At 42.3% G+C, this 20,238-nt stretch overlaps 1 protein-coding gene across 9 annotated transcripts in view; it reads right to left on the bottom strand.

Moving 5' to 3' along the window:
* The window catches only part of PKP4 (plakophilin 4), a 246,876-nt gene that overhangs the window by 177,073 nt on the left and 49,565 nt on the right, over positions 1 to 20,238 (bottom strand). For 7 of the 9 annotated variants that reach the window (XM_037912431.2, XM_037912434.2, XM_037912432.2 and 4 more), the window contains exon 2: positions 10,390 to 10,523. The exons of the other annotated variants lie outside the window; for them this stretch is intronic. In XM_037912431.2, the coding sequence (XP_037768359.1) occupies positions 10,390 to 10,518 (129 nt within the window). In that variant the 5' untranslated portion in view covers positions 10,519 to 10,523. The remainder of the gene's footprint in view (positions 1 to 10,389; positions 10,524 to 20,238) is intronic. 9 annotated transcript variants of the gene reach the window in all.

The following is a 20,238-nucleotide window of genomic DNA, read 5'->3' as shown; positions in this document are numbered from 1 at the left end:
TAAGGAAATAATGGGAGTAATGTCCATTGCCCATGAACTCCTCGGGCACCGCCTCTATCATTCCTAGTCCTAGGAGCCACCCCACCCCCTGCTCGAGCAGAGCTTTGTGCAAGGGGTCCCCCAAGAGGGACGGGGGTGGGGCATGGTTGGGTGGGGAAGAAGTAAACTGGAGGGTGTAAGCCTGGGAGATGGTGTGGCAGACCCATCGGTCCAAGGTTAGCCGCGACCATTCTGGGAGGAAAGCACACAACCGGTTGGAGAAGGGTAGCTTTATTGGGGGTGGATCCCTGGTGAGGACTGGCAGGGTGCCCCCGAGCATCCCATCAAAAACACCTTTTCCCCACCTGCTTGCCCTTGGAGGACCCAGGCTGTGGGGGCAGGACGAGACTGCCTCTGAGGGCACCTCTTATAGTCCCTCTTCTTCTTATGGGTGGCCTCATACTTCAGGAGGGCGGCCTGGGCAGGAGTCTGCTGTGGCTTGAACTGCATGGAAGACTGTGCCTCGCTGGACAGCCCAGAGAGCAGGAGCCATGATGCCCATTTCATGGACACCGCGGAGGCCATTGATGGTGTGGCCGTGTCCGCAGCATCCGAAGCTGCCTGCAGGGATGCCCTAGCAGCTGCTGCCCCTTCCTCCACTAGCACCTTGAACTCCTTCCTATCGCGCTCCTGGAGGGAGTCCCCAAACTTGGGCAACTGCCCCACTACAGGCTCCCTGCCCCACTCCATGAGAAAAAGGGCTAGAACAGGCCAGAGAGGCTGAGCAAACCAGCAGCCAATCAGCAAGGGCCTGTGGAGAGCCAATCAGGGCAAAGGGAGAGGCAGCCAATCAGGGCCGGGATGGGCCCTATATAAAGGCTGCCTAGCAAAGGAGAGGGCAGTCTCTCCCTGACTAGCAAGGGAGGAGGACTGACTTCTGAGGCAAGGAGGTAGCACCTTGGATAGAGCAGTGCTGGGCAGGCTCAGGGGAGCAGAGGAGAGCTCTGGCCTGGTTACCTGCCAGGCTTCGGCTCCTGCTAGAAAGGGTCGAGAAGGTGCATGGGGCCAAAGGGGAAGTGGCCCGGGAAGATAGGTGGACAAGAGGGGAGAGAAGGAGGGCAGAGAGAGGCTATCACTAGAGGGTCCCTGTATTGGGACCCAGAGTAGTGGGTGGGCCTGGGTCCTCCACTTCCCCCCCTGCACTGCACCTGGCCCCAGAGGAGTGTGGCCGAGACAGACTGCAACTTGCCCCTGAGGTGATGGGCTAGACTTTGGGGTTGTGGTTGGCCACCGAGGCAGGTGCAAACTGAAGGACTGCTGTTGGCCCCCCCCGGGAAGGGGTTTAGAATGGAGTAGTGGGCACTGCCAGAGAGCAGCGTCCTGAAGTGGACACTGCCGAGCGGGGAGCAAGGCGGTTCCCAGAGCAGACCAGACAACGGGCGAGTACTTGTATACTCACCCAGCGCCCAACTCCCTGATGATCGAGTTGGTCAACCACAGGGAACAGCAGGGTCAGCCAGCCCCGACCCCAAAGTAGCTCAAAGATGCTCGGAGAGTAATTAAACATGGGGGAGGCCTCATTTCTTGGAAGACAGGATTAGGCAGATAAATAGATCAGCAAACTGAAAACAATGTTTGTGCTAACTAAGACAGGTAAATGGGTCAGTGAGCTAAGAGACAGAATGTCTGAACTAGCTAAGGCCTTGGCTACACTTGCAAGTTAGAGTACATTAAATCAGCTCCGGGAGCCCTAACTCCTGAGGTGTCCACACTCGTAAGGCACTTAAAGCGCCTGGACTATGCAGCTGGAGCTCTCTGGTAATCCACCTCCACGAGAAGCATAGAGCTTGCTGCACCCCAGCTGAAATGCCCAGGTGTCAGTGTGGACGACGTGTTGCATTACTGCGCTGTGATTGGCCTCTGGAAATGTCCCATAATCCCTTGAAGTCAAGTGGCTACTCTTGTCACTGTTTTGAACAGCGTGCTGACACGCTCTGCCCCCCCCAAAACAGTCTCTCCCCCCACATACACACAACGCACTCCTTGTCACACTCCACCCCTAGCCCCCCATTTAAAAAGCATGCTGTAATCACTTGCACTCTGGGATAGCTACCAAATGCACTGCTCTCTGTGGCGTTGCAAGAGCTGCTAATGTGGCCACACCACTGCGCTTGCAGCTGACAGTGTAAACACACAGCAGCGCTTTCCCTGCTGCTGTCTCCGAGGGCTGGTTTAGCTCCCGGCACTCTACATCTGCAAGTGTAGCCATGCCCTAAGATAAGGGGAGGGAATACCCAGGGAAGCATTACAAAGAACAAAATAACAACGGACAGATAAATGACGAATGTAAAGATGAGGTAAAGAGTAGATCGAACATGGGCAGTGCATGTATAGTACCCCTGCTGGAGGCCTTGTGGTCCTACCATACCCTGCCCCAGGAAAGGAGCAGTGAAGGTGGGTCCTCCAGGCAATGCAAGAATGGCTGCAGGAAAACAGACAAAGCACAGCAGGCTCAGTTAAAAGGAGCTGCAGGGCTTGAGCTAGTCAGTTCCTGGCTGGGACCAGAGGAGCAAGGATGGGTGCTTGTTGCTGGTCACAGGAGCTCAAGAACAAGCTTAATCAGAAGGAAGATTCTGGAGATACTTGCATGTAGCAAGGAAGGAGAGGATTTGAGAACTTCAGTCCTGAGGTCAGGGTGAAGAGAAGGGGCAAGAGGGGAAAAGGCCCAGGGAATAGCAGCAGCAACCATGTAAAAGGAAGCAGTATGTGGCTGCTGCATGTAGGGTTCCTGGGCTGGGACCCAGAGCAGTGGGCAGGCCTGAGTCCCCCCACTGGCGAAGTTGCCAAAGCCCTGAGAAGGGGACAAGTTTAGTTTAGAAGCCCAAGCACAGGGCTGGAATTTAAAGGCTCAGGGATGGGGCTGAAGACACTGCAAAGGGACCTGGAGGCACTGTACTATATCAGGGCAGGCACGGACTTAAAGCTAACCCAGAAGGGGCTGAGAACTGAGCCCAGGGACAGGGCTAAAGACATTAATATGGGCATAGGGACAGGCTTTGTCTCCATGCCCTGTTGAACCTTGTACCCCAGAAGCAGTTCGTCCATCCATTCACTTATTAACTGAGTGACTTAGCTGGAGGGCTGAGCCACTGAAGTCCCCCCGAGGAGGGAAACAGGGGGCACTGAGAGCAGAGAAAGGAAAGAGTGCGCTATTGCACCCAGCTGACAGGAGATGCTTTCGAGGCAACTATGTACCATCACAAAATGCAATAAGCTGTGTAGATGTATATATAAATGAAGAGAGTTTCTTGTAACTTTGGATCTGTGACGTATCCTGCATCCACCCCCTACATTGGAGTCTGATCAACTCAGCATAGAGCTGCCGTATGCCACATAAAGATACCCAAGTGACAAGCCTGGAGTCAAACTCAGTTCTTGGAAAGCTGAGTGGAAAGAGGTTTTGGAGGGAATTCATACAATACACAGAGCCCAGATTACTGAGGAAAGGAAGTAGGATATTTGTAAAACAGGATATGCTGTTTTGCAGAGCTTCAAGTTCTTCACTGCTGAGCTTAGGAACTCCATAAGGCAGACGCTTTCCCAAACAGTGCTCTTCCTAATACTCACCGAAGTAGCACTCCTCTCCTGCTCATCTCAGATGTATGTAGGAGGTGAGCCCATCTGTGGATCTTGGGAAGTTCACAGAAAATAGGGAATGAGCCCAGCAAGGAGCTGAATTGTCAGGGGTATATGTGTATATGGGATATAAAGTTTTCTATGAAAGACATATGGTCTACCAGGAAGACTGATAAGGTGGCAGGCTGCAGAATGACTGGCCAATGGAGCTTCAAAACTCTGCAGAAGCAAGGTCTTTGTTGCACCAGAGTTTATGGTCTCTGCAAAGCAAACACTTACAAGCTACTTTCTAAGATCATTGGCATGGCATCTTCACAACTGTGCACCTCCTAATGTTTTTTCACATGATATTGTTAATCCCATATATTAACTGTAACATTAAATGAATGTTTAGGTAAATTAACTGATCATCCCCAAATCATTTTTTTCCTAATTTTGTTGTTGCACTGTATTTTCATAAGAGTATACTAATTACTTCACAAACTTTAGTTTTACATCAATGAAGTTTGTTTGGGAATACAGTATGGCTCCAGTTCTATTCTCAATTAAGTTGGTGCAATTTTCATTTAAATTAGTGGGCGCTGCACCTACATAATGGAGGACAGAATTCAACCCCAAATATCTTAATTTAGCAAGAGAGAAAGATAGACCAAAGAGCAAGGATAACACATTTTTTACTTATAGCAGAACAAAAATATCTGAAGCCACAAAATGGATTTAGTTCCCATTTGTTTTTCTTATATCTAATGATTACAAAGCAGAAGCAATTATTGAAATTTTGAGGAGGTAACAAATCAGTTATTCCATATAAATAATCTGTACACCAATTTATGGCAGACTGAATTTGTATCAGGGTCCAAAATATGTGGGTTTAGAAGTAAGCACTGACAAAACCTTAATAAGTGTGGTGATAGATATCCTATGAAATAGTAATCAAGTTTAGCTGTGCATGGGAAACCCACATATATAAGTTTCACTAAAAAGTAAAAATGAACAAATACACAATAGTATTTTACTTTGGGGTATCCAAACACAGAAGAGGATCATACAAAACTGTATAGAATTAGTATAGTACACATTTTTTACAACGAGAAAACTACTGTTCAATCTGCACTCTTCCATATAAATAGAACAAAAAACCCCCAGTGAAATACATGATTAACCCAATGAATGGGAATGCAAGGAGACCATAATCTCTGTCAAGACCTAGCCTTATAAACCTAGAACATACAAAGCAATCTTTCAATGCCATATCAAAAGCTATATGATGGCTGATAATTGAGTTTGCCTTCTTTTTTAAAATTCTTCCCTGTCCTTTAGAACTGATTTACATTAAATGAAATTTAGTGTTCACTTTGGCTACATTCTTCCATAGTCAATAGACATTCTTTCAAACGGAAGTGTTTCCATATCTCTAATCACTCTCAATTCCTGAGTATTTCTTGTTCTTTTTTGCCTTCAGATGAGGAATCCAGAACTGAGCACAGTATCCAAACAAGGATTACCACTGATTTATATCATGTCATAACATTGTCAGTTATTTTATATCCTATTCTTATATATTTTAACATATGCTTTATCACCATTGAGCATGTTTTCACTGAACTGTCCACAAGGAAACCAGAACTTATACCTGAGTAGTTTCAGTTAATTTAGAATCAGTCACAAAGTGGGTTCTCAATGCTTTACAGAAGTGGTCCCAGAGCAAACAAACATGTATTCAGGACACAATACTAAACAAAACTGAAACACCCAAAACTTCAAGAAAATTTAAATAAGTCTGCCACTTCATCATACACATATCTCCACCCACCATATGCTACGGTGATATGCATTTGTTAAACTACAGAACCATGTAACAAACTGAACTTAACATGCATCTTAGACCATATCGATATTCCTACTAATTCATCTTTGTCAGAATTACTAATTTTTCAAACCTCAGAGCATCTTCAAAAGCTGCCATTAAAAATGAACAAAAAGAACTGGTCACAGAAATCAGTTTCTTTTTCCCCCTCTTCAAATGCAAAATGCTTTCCCCAAGTTAGTGATGTGAGATCCTGAATGGTAATACTGAGTCTTCTAACAGTGACAAGTTGACCATCCAATATCTTGTGACCCAAGAGGTTGGCAACATGAGGCTTAAAGCAATCAAAAAACCCCAAATCCCCCACATCAATTCATACAAAGTATTTTTCAGGAAACAATACAATTTAAATTAAATTAGTCTAAACGGATTGGATAATTTAGCATGCCAAAGCCAAAGTTCTCCAGAGTCAAGGGCTCCTCGGGCTGACATATTTAAGGCACATCCATTTCATAGCCAATAGTACACAAGGAAGCAATGTGACCAGCATCATATCTAACTGTCTTTGACTTCCCTAACCTAATGGATAGGGTACCATTTTACAGTTAGGTGAACTGAAGGTCGCATTTCAGTGTGACAGCAACTGAGACTTGAACCCACAACCTGCAGCATTTTAATCTACATCCTCAACAACTCAGCTACCTCATCTCCAAATAAGTTATTTTCATTCACTGATCTCTAGTTTTGAGTCATGTGTCTTCCTCATGGTTCCAGAATTTCCAGTTTTTAGCATGTCTTCAATGATAGCACTGTTTGGGGAAGGATTTATACTTGTGTGCACCAGTATCCAAATATAATTATTGGGCAAGTTAGATAATGTTGTGGCAGCCTCATATCACCTTCCCTGCTTTAATGTTTTTTTAAGTGCATTATGTCCTCCCGAAAGGTATAGGTCTGACAGCTCTAAAAACTAAAGTCGGTTTATTCACAGAGCAGGCACAGACAGCAGCAGTGCAAACTTCTCTACAGGGTTCTGCTAATGGGAATCAAATGTAGCAAAGATAGTGGTTCTCAAACCGTGGGTCGGGACCCCAAAGTGCATCATGACCCATTTTAATGGGGGTAACCAGGGCTGGCGTTAGACCCAGCCGAGCCCCACCACCCAGCGCTGAAGCCCAAGCCCCACTGCCAGGGACTGAAGCTGAAGCCCAAAGGCTTCAGCCCTGGGTGGTGGAGCTCAGGTTTCAGATCCCCTCATCCAGGGCTGAAGCCCTCAGGCTTTGGCTTTAGCTTCAACCCCCCACAGGTAGCAGGTCTTGGGCTTGGGCTCAGGCTTTGGTTCCCCTTCTTGGAGTCATTTAGTAATTTTTGTTGTCAGAAGGGGTTTGCGGGGCAATGAAATTTGAGAACTGCTGGACTAGGATCACCTCTAAGGCTGAGAATGTAGTTTATTTTCCAGGCCCACACAGCCTTCTGCCTTTTTTCTAGCAAAATATTTATTAAACTTGCACTCGGGTTAAGACAAACAAACAGGTAAGCTGAAAACAATAGAATTAATTTTAATTTTGCTGGTTGAGGTTTTGTAAGGTGGTATCTGTCCTCTAAGAACTGGACTGAGATCATCTTGGCATTACACATAGATCACTAGATAACGACTAAATGGCACAATTAACATCGGGTTCCTACTGTTCTGGGTTGGATTAGAACCATCAGCCTAGAGGTAGAAAAACGCCACAACACAAACAACTTCAATGCAAATTGAATGGACATTTTTCTGATTTCATTTAAATAAATTTGTAAATCACAAAGTTTATTCTGCTCAGACTAGGAATATGTACTGGAAGTATGTGGTGGGATGACTTATCCCTGTGGTGCAGTAAAAGGAAAAGTTTCAGAATTAAACAACAAAGATTGCTTTAAAGTATGGGGTGGGAGGACTTCTCCCTGTGGCGCAGTACAGGAAAAGCTTCAGAATTAAACAATGAAGATTGCTTTAAAGCAGCCAATTTCTTGAAAGCAGCTACAGAACTTGAGGTGCGTTTATATTCAGTTTACATCACCACTGCCGTACATTCTCTTTTTTTTGTCTTTTTGCTTCTCCCTCTTTTCAAAACCAACTGAGTAGGATGGTACAATTGCGGGTGGGGAAATGGCAGGAAACCTTGTAGAGACATATGTCAACCGAACCAAAAGAAATTCTGAGTTAAAACTGCTCTGGCATTATAATCTCAAAATTGTTTGCATAGGTATTGCAATTTGCAAAACATGGATTTTTGGAACAATGAGTGATCTTCTTGATTTTACATCTTCTCCCTAGCACTCTAAGAGCAAAGGATTAATTATTAACATGGGACAAACTATGACAACTGTTATGATAATTATTTGGATTCAAAGTTCTTGAATTGCATACTGAAGGGTTTTTTTATACAAAAATATTTTAATAAAGCTATCAAAAATCTACTTCTTTCGGAGAAGAAAGATTTCTAGGTTGCATTTTGTAAGTATAAATCCATGCTAGAGGGCAGTCTGCCTTGCAGGTATCAGTTCCTGTAACCAATTACTGCTTTTATTAATGTTAGCATTGTTTCAGTTCTGTATTCCAGTTAAAAGGTTTTCTTAAAAAAAACTAAACCAAACCAAACCAAAAAACACCCTTGTTTTTTTCAAAATGCTAATTCAAACTTATGCTGAACTTGATTTCAAACAAGCAAAATATTATATTCTGGAAACCTTGACTTCTATAGAAGAGTAGACAAAACCTTAACAAGAACAATGCATGATGATAAATATGAGATGTTTAAAGGAAAAATAGCATTCACATTTTTAATATTTATCTAAACTATGAATTTCAAAGTAAATCGCTAGCTCAACCAGTTAAAACCATCCTCTCAAAAAATGAAGTTAATATGACAAGACACTCACAAGAAGTCTGAACAAATCTGTTGTCTGCAAATTACGGAAACATTCTTGCACAACTGCCTTAGGAACACATATGGTTCTTATAGTCATAAAGTTTTCCATTAGCTTTTTTGCATTCAATCCAAATTTCAAATCTGATTTACAAAAAGATTTCAGGGTACAAATACAATGGGTACAGATTACTATACTATTTCTCTTGATTGCAGATAAATGAACACGTATCCTGCTTGTTCAGATTCTGACATGTACACTGTTGAGGTTTACATTTTCTGGGGGAATTCTGTGCTAAAAATTCTGCACACAATATTTTAAAATTCTGAATATTTTATTTGTCAAAATAACACAAAATAATCATGCCAGTTTCAATTATTTTGGTAATTTATTTCAAAATACCGGTCAGCAAGTATGTCTGCAACAATACAGACGACAAAAAAGATTCAAAAAATGTTTTTTGGCAAATAGATCCTTACTAGGCATACTAATACAGAATTTTGAGTAATAATTCATTTAAACTACAATACACATCCTGCAGAAGCAGTGCTAAGGCTTGGGGAAGTTAGGGGTAATAGAGGAGCTGAGGGAGAAGGAAGTAATTGCTGGGAAGGAGCCTGGAAGTGAACCTGGAAACAGAATGACAGAGCCAGAAGGGTACCCAGAAGTCACCTACTACAAGACAGGCCCAATAAAGTAACAGAACGTCACTAGCCGTCACCTAAAGCCCCCAACTAAAACCTCGCCAACGCACCATCAAGGATCTGCAACCTATCCTGAAGGACGATCCCTCACTCTCACAGACCTTGGGAGACAGGCCAGTCCTCGCTTACAGACAGCCCCCCAACCTGAGGCAAATACTCACCAGCAACTACACACCACACAACAAAAACACCAATCCAGGAACCAAACCCTGCAACAAACCCCGGCGCAAACTCTGTCCACATATCTATTCAAGGGACACCATCATAGGACCTAACCACATCAGCCACACCATCAGGGGCTCATTCACCTGCACATCTACCAATGTGATATATGCCATCATGTGCCAGCAATGCCCCTCTGCCATGTACACTGGCCAAATCGGACAGTCTCTACACAAAAGAATAAATGGTCACAAATCTGACACCAGGAAACATAACATTAAAAAACCAGTAAGAGAACACTTCAATCTCCCTGGTCACTCAATAACAGACTTAAAAGTAGCAATTCTTCAACAAAAAAACTTCAAAAACAGACTCAAACATGAAGCTGCAGAACTGGAATTAATGTGCAAACTGGATACCATCAGATTAGGCCTGAATAGAGACTGGGAGTGGTTGGGTCATTACAAAACCTAAACTTAATTTCCCACATATTAATTTCTCCCTCCTGTTACTCACAACTTTTTGTCAACAGTCTGTAATGGGCCACTCTCTTACGATTTCAAAAGTTATTTTTCCTCCCTTGGTATCCTGCTTTTAATTGATTTATCTCGTTAGACTGACCTCAGACTTGGTAAAGCAACCCCTCCTTCCCAGGTGTCCTTGCACCCCCCTTCCATTCAGCACCTGGCTCAATGCTGTCACTCCACTAGTTCCTGTGCCCCTGCCCCAGTCTGTATCCCGCCCTAGCCCTTTTGAACCCAAGTCTGTGTGACCCCCCCAGCAACCCTATGTGGCCAGCTCTGTCCATCCCCCCTCACCCGGCCCTGAAGGCATGTCGCTGTGAGAAAAGCAGTCTCTGTTCTCTCCCTCTCTGTGGCTGGCTGCCCCGGCTCGTGAGCCAGCTGCCCTCTCTTCTAGCACCACAGCAGCCCCTGCAGGGCAAATGGGGTAATTGAAGCACCTCTCCAGCAGAATGTATTATTCTGCAGAGAAAAAAAAAATTTTGTGGGGCACATAAATTGTGTGCGCGCGGTGGAGCAGAAGTCCCCCAGGAGTAGGAAAAGAAACATCTTTTAGAAATTCTTGAGTTGGCATGGATCAAGGAAACAAAACATAAACGAAGAGTAGAACATGCTTAATTCTGAAAAGCACAGTATACTTCTGAACTGATACAGAAGAAAATAAAAATACCTGCTCTTTTACAGAAGCTAGAATGGTAGTGGCAGTAGTCTCTGGCTCCATGCCTGGGCCTGTGGAGGTTTCCTGGGTGGTCTGCTGCAGCCCCTCCTCCACTAATGGGGTCTGTTCAGGAGCTGGCATATTGCCTACAACCAAACAACATTTAACTAGTTAATATTTTCAGCTGGTGATGTTTAAGTAAATGCAAGTCTTCTGGCATAGACTTTACTTCTGTAGGCTTTTTCAGGCTTTTTGGCAAAGGATTAACATGAAAAACCTAGAGAATTTTTCACATTCCGACTATCTGCATGTATTGCTATCAACACTGTGCTTCTCTACCAATTTTAAACTGGAATGTTGTGATGTTCGGTCACAAAGAAAACATTTCACACAAAGAGCTTTAAAAAGTGCTTTAAAATGCTTAGAAAAATACTGCTTTATGGTACCACGTAGAGATAGCCAATGCAAGCAATTTTTATTATCAAATAAATGCTGAACAGCTAAAGTTAACATCAAACAAGTATCAGACCATTAGAAATTTAATCACACTTGCACTTTTCAACACTGAATAATAATAAAAAGCAGCATGTTCCATGAGTATTTTACAACTACAAAGTACTACTCACAGGGCTCTTTAATTATTAATGAATAATTAATGCACACATTTTGCAGAAAGAAAAACTGCAAATTTCTCTTTGCAGATTAGGTGAATTGCCCAAGGCCTAGACACAGTGAGACAGTGTGGCATAGCTGGGATTAGAACTCAAAAATTCTAAGCCTCATGATCAGTGGAAAGGTATGGTCTAAAAGGCTGAAGACAAAAAAGATGCTATTAAGGAATGAGAATTATATTTTTTTAGTTAAAAAAGTTAATCAGTATGAACAGTACCAAAGTAAGCATCCAGTAACACACCATAAATGTTAAATGTTAAATGTACAGGAGACATATCATTCAAGAAATCAACTTTTATAAGTAAATGTTCTAAATAATCAATACATATTGCTGTGCCATCTGCATATGGTGCTCCCATCTTCCTTCACAAGCAAGAACAACAACAAAAAAATGAGAATTAACTTGCTGAATTCTTTTCCAGAGCAAACAAGGTTTTATGCATAGTTGTATTAATACTCTGCATTCTTATAGCTCCTTCCAGTCTAGGCTCTCAGAATGCTTTACAAACATTTAATGAATTAAACCTCAACCACCACCCTATATAAAAGTAGATAAATATCTTCATTTTTACAGAGGACAAACCTTGGGCTTCATAGCAAACTTGCGGCAGTGCCAGGCACTGATCACAATACTCCTGAATTCCTGATCAGTTTTTAATCACATCATCTCTCTCTTGCCTGCTGATTCAATCTTTAACTCTTGCTTAAAGGAAAAAGGATTATCTATGCAAGACTATGTAAGTAAGGTATAAAAAATGGCAAATGTGTACAAGCAGCATAATTTTCCTGTAAAACCCTCAAGTTTTTTTTTTCCTTTAAGAGGCGCGTTTTAGTGAATGTGCAAGTTAACTCTTGTGAAATGTTAGTTTTAACTGGACAGATATGGATCCTGAATGTGGTTTTTTCCTTCGCTTTGTAATCCTTGTAGAATTTGCACTTTTGAAAGAACCATTTTTCACTTTTAAATAACTATTCCTAAATGCATCCTCTTAAATTGTATGCATTCCCTATACCTGACTGCCAACTGTAGGACAGAAGAGTATCTTGTCCAAGATGAACTTTCACAAATGTATGAGCTAGATTCTGTGATTTTAAAAAAACCTTAAAGAAATTAAAATAATTAAGAAAAATTAGAAGAGAAAGATGTGGAAAGTAGAAATGTAAAACCAAAGACTTTTAAACTTTTTATATGATACTGATCTGCTTCTGGTGAAACAGAATACTTTTGCTTACCTTTTCAAGTTTAGAAAGTTTAGAAAAAAGCCAGAAACATTAGTACATGATGGTCTTTAATATTGTATGTAGCAACTTCCACAGAAGTTAAAGTTCTAGAAGTGCTTTAAGTAAAACCATGTAGAAACTAACTAAAATAATCTGGATTGTTTAAAAGTAAAAACAGAATTAACGGTATTTACAGCAATGATAACGTAACGCATCTAAACTGAAGTAACATCAGAAGTTGAAATGAAGATGGGATGAGTGGGGAAAAACATGTTACATACATACACTATATTTTATTATAGTATTATATTCTTTGGCAATAAGAAACAAAGAAGGGATTGTTGCTTGAAGCGAATTAGTATAGACCGAAGTGTTTAGTAATCAGATTAAAGAAGAACAATTGTTGTTGCACTATTTTTATTGTATTCATTGTTTTTCTATGCTGAAAGTAGCACTAGAGAAAAAAGGGAATACCACTACAGTGTTTCAGTTCCCATTGACACCGTGTAAGTTGCCAACACCAAATGTTAAAAAGTCAGGAGTAAAACCCAAAGAATCATGAGGGGTTTTTTTAAATCAAAATTTTAGGTTCTTACTATTTGCCTTCTGGATTTTGATATTTTTGTGGTATTTAATGGTCTCCACTCAGAGTCTGGTTGGGAAGCGTGGCCTGGTGGTCACAGCCACAACCCCAGACTACCAGGTGGGTTGTGGGGAGGGGAACCAGGGCCCTCCCACTCTACTGGGCTCCGACCCAGGGCCCTTTTAGCTACCAATAACCTGGCAACCAAGACTATTTAAGGCTGTCCTCCCTGGGCCTCTTCCTCTTGTCTCCCCACCCCGGGGTCACCTCAGTCCAAGGCCTTCACCTGATGGGAAAATCCAAATCCCAAGAAAGCAAGAGGGAGTTGCAACTGCCCAGGGCCACAGAATACTTCCCTCTCTTCTTGTCTCGACGAAGGGTCCCCCCTTTCCTCACCGAGGGCTCCTTTAGGCAGCTGCATCAGAGCCTTTAGGTTTCACTCTGCTCTCCTGGAGCCGTGGGCTGCAGGTCTGTTTACCTTCAGCATTGCTCACCAACTGAGCTAATTTGCTGCCTTTTAATTCCTCCAGCAGATGGAGAATTTGCTGCAGGTTTGGCGGGGCATGGCTGGCTGAGCCCCAAATGAGCCCTTAAGCCCTTGCTGCTCAGTGTGGGGTTTGTACACCCCATCACAGAGTACAATTTGGTCATATATGTAACCTTTTCTCTGTGACAATGAGGACTAGAAACTTATATTTTTTTTAAAAAATGGCAATCTATGATTCCCATTTAATCATTTGTTTCCAGGAGCTGAGTCTTTTAAGTAAAACATCAGATATTATGAGATCCACAGTAGAAGTGAAGAGTTAGTAAAAGTGTATTAGCCAGAAGTAATTATTCATTCAAAGGCTATTTGCATATTAAGTGGGATATGATTCACCATCTCTTAGTTGGGTCAATCCTAGAGCCACTGCCCTCCTCCGGCAACCTTTCAAATCAAAGTACTTACTTAGGTTGTCTATATCAGTGGGTTAAATGAATAACTGAAGAAGATTCTACAATATATGCAGATTGTGTGGTTTTAATAATAATATTGGTGCCATATGTCCACAGTCATCTAGACAGTTTAAAACATAAATAAAAGCAAGTACCAAATTAGCAGCTAAGTCAATTTACCAAAACAAAGCAAATGAAATCCAGACCAAACAAAGAGATGCTCCTCTCCCTACACATATACAAAAAAGTCTTCATTCCGACCTTGATTGATATTAGCTAGATACTACAGCATATAACCAATTTGGTAATTAGAATTACTAATGCTCAGTGAACTTACTATCATTTCCGTGCAGTAGGTGGGCTGTGCTAGTTTTATTGAGCTTCTGCAAGAAGCACATTTCATAGAAAGCTTTGAGGAGGTCATAAGGGCAGGCATTTCTGAAATCCTTTCCATGTATTTATCCTTGCACATATAAAAAAGATTAAAAATACCAATCCTGATTGCTGCAAAAACTTGTACTTCCAGGTACTACTTCCATTAAAACTGAGCCCTAGTTGCCCATCTTTTATACTTGTGGCTATGGCAGTCTTCCATTAAATAAAGCCACCACAGAACAGAAACATTGTTTAGTGATTCCTCTTCCCCACAACATATTTAATTCTGCAGTCCTATCGAACAAAGACTAGCCATCTCACCGTCTGCAAGCTTTGACCAAAAAATGAGATCATGCAGACTGACCCACCAGCACAAAGATAATACAGACTTGGGTATTAGCAGCATGCTGACTATATCTCAGACCATGTATTGTATATTTAATATTAATGTAACTCAGCTTTCTGCTGTTCCAAATCTGCATCTCTAGTGAAGAGAAGCTTGCAAAATTTGTAAAATCACCAGCAGGAGTAACTTTCAACAACCCATAAAATAGAGAGGAAAAAAAGGTTAATTTTTGTCAGTCTCCCTTTGTCATTTGTGATTTCTTATGGCAATTCACTAGACAAAGCTCTCCCACTTGGAGAAAAAGTACTTTCTTAACTGGTGCCAATTTCTGTAGCACCAGACAACCTCACGAAAAGAGAATTAATACAAGACAGGGTCCAACAAGTTGTTCGTATTTCTTCCTCTTTCCCACTTATTCTTGAGCAACTGATTGTTTGTTAGATTCAACCTATTTGAATACCGTGTTACCAGTTTGATCAACTGCTCTTTTTTGGGCTTGCTTACACTTGAAATTTGTTGCAGGTCAACTTGAGCTATTTCATATGAAAGTGCCTTGTGACCACAGACAATTTTTTTGTTATGAATCATCTGGTTTTTTAATATGCATTATTAAATCCACTTTGAAAGTGGGTTGCTGAGATGTGGGATGAGATTACCTTCAGCAAAGTAGATGTGGATGCATACCCATTCCAAAACGAATAGTTGCCCATTGGCCAAGTCCTCCTACTGGTATCCCATACTGCTTTAACTGGCTAGCTGAGTGATCATGTCTGTTTACCTGTGTGCCCCCCACTGTCCCGGGTGTCATCCTGACCAGTATCACATCTCTGTTTAAATGGTGGCACCCAGCCAGGTTCTGTCTTTTGCAATTCCAGCTGCTGTAGAATTCATAGCCCATATTTAGCTAACTTCTTTCTCTCTCTCTCTCGTAGGCTTTTAACACCACTCCAACACCCACCCACTACTCAAAATGATGGCTGCGGCAGAGACTGTACAAACTCTCCACACCTTTATTTCTATAAATATGCAAACACAGAAAGACCACTTCAGTTTGCTGTGTACTGCTCTCCCCACCACATTCGCCAGCATGGTGCTTATTGGTCTCATCTGCATGGTTAACACCCTCTTCCCTCTAGCATAATGGCAGCACCAGATGGGAAACTATTTGAAGAAATGGACTTTTACTCTAGCAGTAAATTCAGAAAAGAAAAAGAAAAAAAATTCATGTTTCTGGCTCTCAGTGTCATTAATGCACTTAGCTTTGAACAAACATGAGTCATTATAAGTTGAATCGCCAAATCATGCTGCACAGATATTTCCTAAAAGAACGATATTTTAAAGAATTTGGCCACGCTTTGAGTTACTGAAGAATTATTTATTTTGCTGTGTACTTTATGCTTATCCATGGGGTTAAATATGAGAAAAGGCACAAATAGTGCTCTAACTTGGCAACGAGACTGCACAGCAAAGCAGCTCTCTCGGCACTACCCAGGTACCTTGTGGTTCCCGTCCACTCCTGCACCAGCTCTGGGAGGAACCATCCAAGCAAACAGCATCACAGCATATCTTCCCAGTTTGCTCAATGAGTTTTTGAACAGAGTACTCTGTCTTTTGGGGACACGGCTCAAGTTAACATCCTCCAAAGTATGGACAGAGTACAGAAGTTCACATGCAATTACTAGCCTACTGCTGCTGCCCCCTCTTTAGTTAGCTACGACCTTCTCCCCAGTAACTCACAGCCCATCTAGAATTTAGTACTCCATTCCCCAAGTTTGCAGACCAAACTCTTCCCTGCTATCCACCTCACACCACATGGCTGGGGGCTCCTAAAAAGGAGGAAAATATTGTAAATGTCTTACCGTCTCCAAGCTCACTCAAGACTGGGAAGAACCAAAAGAAATGGAGTTTTGGCATGGAGACTACAATTCAAACAATAACTTGTTCTTTTTCTCCATACCACCAGATTGGGGGGGGGGGGGGGTGAGGGGAGAGAAGAAGAGAGAGAGAGAGAGACTGATAAGGGAAATGGTTAGCACCTCACAGACACAGCTGCTAGGGATGATGGGAGGCAAACAACCATCATGGAATACATGGCCTTGAAACCTTCTCCTTTGCACAGCTTTATGAATTTTTTATAATTTTTTTTAAAGCTCACAGTGTTCATCTTGGTGTATTCTTGGTTAATGAAGATGTCACGTAACAATGTATTGATAAGAAAATTATACATTACTAAACAAATGGCATTCCAGTACTCTATTTGCATTATCTTTCACAAAGTGGCCAAGACATTCCAGAGGAAAATGAAATAATGAAGGTAAACAGGAAGTTATGAGAATGAGATATGAATTACATCCAGATCTAGTTGAAATTTATCCTAGAATCCTAAAAGAAAATCTTTCTCAAGCACAGGTGTTCAGTGGCCTGAATATCATTGACAGATTAGACCTGTCCTTTTTACAGCAAATGGAGACATTCTAAAGCAGTGGTGGGCAACCTGCAGCCTGTCATGGTAATCCGCTGGCGGGCTATGAGACAGCGTTTACATTTACATTGACCGTCCGCAGGCACGGCTGCCCGCAGCTCCCAGTGGCCACAGTTTGCCGTTCCTGGCCAATGGGAACTGCGGGAAGGGTGGCCAGCATGTCCCTGCAGCCATCGCAGCTTCCTGCAGCTTCCATTGGCCAGGAACGTCGAACTGCGGCCATGGGGAGCTGCGGGCAGCCGTGCCTGCGGACGGTCAATGTAAACACTGTCTCGCAGCCTACCAGAGGATTAACCTGATGGGCTGCAGGTTGCCCACCACTGTTCTAAAGGCTGTATTACACCCATACAGAGACATTTCAGACTCCTTTGCTGCAGATCCAGTTCACCAATTATTACTAAAACATTGCTACTGAAGAAATGCCTAGATGAGATCTCAAACAAGCTGAGGTTCCATTAGGCTTGGCAAGATGTATAGTAAAATGACAGTCCCAGCTCCAAAAAAATCTTACCAATCTAAGAAAATAGCTTATTAATGACTGTTCACCACTCGAAAGAATTTAGACGTGTAGAAGTCCTCTCACAAACCCCTCAAATCCAGATAACTGGATTTCCAAGTAACTGAAATTTGTTAACTGTATTGTCAGAGTAGCAGGAGGATTCTAAATTTGTATACTTTTGTCTTGCTTGACTGCATGTGCAAAAGTGGCTTAGTTAAGCCTGCCACCTTACCACATCTAACTCTGGTTTCCCTCAGCAACAGACCGGAGCAGTCTATCTTGGAGCTCCAGCCTGCCAGTACTAGTAACTCATCCAAACAGCTGGAATCAAGCGAACCTTAGATCCCTGTGGTTTGAATTTCTTTCCTCTCAATTTCTACAGAGATCTTGACAAACTGTTTTGATAGTATACTCATAGTAATTCTTACCTATTAAATAATTACATAGCTATTTATTTAGTTTTTCTTTTAAAGATTCAACCTTTGATGAAAGGTGTGCTGGTCTTGCTTTTCTTATTCCAGAAAAAGACACAGCTCCTATTTAAAGGAAAGGTTTTCTGAAAAACTGAAAGGCTTGTCATCTTCAAATAACTCATTTGTAGACTAACCCAACTGGATATGCCTGGTTGCAAGAAAGCCTGAATATCCCCCAAAACAGAAGTGATATCTGCAGACTGCTGATCTTGAACAAGGAGCTGGGACTAGAATAACTTTGTACTGTACTTGTTAACATTAAATCTCAGGTCTGGCAAAACGTTAAAAATCTTAGGAGGCAATTCTTTCTGGTAGAAAGGACTGACACCTCCAACAACAAAAATGCACACCCTCGACTTTTTCTTGAATTTCTCTTTCACTATACACATTTTATGAAAGATACTTTGATTTGCCCCTTGAACATTAAACACCCTAATGAAGAATCCTTTTATTCTATTTACACAAAGACTATTTTCACGCCTCAGGTGGCCTCATAAGAGATATTTTACTTCTTTTTTGTTTTTTTGCTTGCTAATAAGAGGTTCATGTTACATTTGTACAACTTGCAGATTGTACACAGACATACCTTGCAGGTTCTGAAGACTTGTTTCAGAAAAACTAGTATGTAATACTGTAGTTTTCCCTATTACGACACAGATAATCTGCTCTTTAGAACTTTTACTTCACAATCCACAAAATGGCTTCTCTTGATAAATTTCAGGCAATTCCACAGTTCACGTGCACTTGTTATAGCAGGGGTGGCCAACCAGAGCCTCAGAAGGACCCTAAATCTACCAATGTACATTGCCAAAGAGCCACAGTAATAAGTCAGCAGCCCCACATCAGCTCCCCCACCCGCCGCTCCCAGCGCCACCCGCCGCTCCCAGTGCCTCCCACGCACCGGCAGCCCCGAACAGCACCTCCCCCTCCCTCCCCGCACCTCCCGATCAGCTGTTTCATGGCATGCAGAAGGCTAGGAGGGGGAGGAGTGAGGGCACAGCAGGCTCCAGGGAGGGGGCAGGAAGGGGTGGAGTCGGGGTGGGGCAGGGCCTGTGGCAGAGCCAGGGGTTAAGCAGCGAGCACCTGCCGGCACATTGGAAAGTTGGTGCCTGTAGCTCCAGCCCCGAAGTCGGTGCCTATACCAGGAACTGCATATTTACTTCTGAAGAGACACATGTGACTCCGGAGCCACAGGTTGGCCACCCCTGTGTTATAGTATTCAGTAATCACTCAGACATTGACTGAAGCAGATCTCTATCAAGCTCCTTATCTCAGTTCCAGCTGCCTGTCAACTGCATATCCAAGCCCCTGAAAGGTACAGTTCCCCACATCTTCCTTTCCCAGCCCAACTTAACATCAACAATCAATCAACATTTACATAAATACTTATAACCAACTTACTAACAATGTTCAACTACTCATGCACCAATGCTTGGACTTGAGGGCACCTTGAGGATATCAATACAACTGTTGTCAGGAGGCGGTAAGTAGAGGTGGTTGGGAATTTACAGCAAAACAGTTTTGTCAAACTCTGCTGCCTTTTTCAGGAGGCACTTTATTATTTTGATTCTGTTTCCCACCAGCCCATTGGACTGATGATAATGGGGACTAAGGGTTACATGTCCAAACCCAAACGTCACTGCAAATGGCTTGAACTCACGGCCACTAAAACTATGGCCCCTTGTAAGACATAGGTATGGTAAACCTGACATAGCAAACAAAAATACAATCAATGTGTACAATCACCTATTTAGCAGTAGTATCTTCTAGTAAAAACTAGAAAATGAGAGTAATAGTCTAGAACAAGTACATCATTTTTTCTCATCAACATAAGCAAATCTGAATGTACTTTGCTCAAGGGGGACATTTTTTCCTGTGCAACTAACATGGTTATGCTTGACTTGGCTATATTTTTGGAATATACAACAAATCTTGACAGCCTCCTCAATGTGACTTTACATTTGAGATCAGTATAAAATGTATCTAGCTCTTCTAAGATTTTTCAATTCCTAAATGACCTTAATGTATCCTTAACATATTTTTCTGTAACACCTTAGGGATCACCATTTTGGTGCCTTCAAACAGAATCACATCTAGGACTGAGACTTCCCCTTTGAATGGGAGTATGGGGCTGGGCACCTGCTAACAGTCTTGATTACATTCTGTAGGGTCCCATTTTGAGTCATAGCTCTGACAAACACTGTCCACATTTCATTTGAGACAGGACAGAGTATTTTATTTTAAATTGTATTTTATTGTTTTTATGTTAAATAC

The sequence above is a fragment of the Chelonia mydas genome, chromosome 11 (assembly GCF_015237465.2).
Source record: "Chelonia mydas isolate rCheMyd1 chromosome 11, rCheMyd1.pri.v2, whole genome shotgun sequence".
Taxonomy (NCBI): Eukaryota; Metazoa; Chordata; order Testudines; family Cheloniidae; genus Chelonia; species Chelonia mydas.
This window is presented reverse-complemented; position numbering and strand designations above follow the sequence as displayed.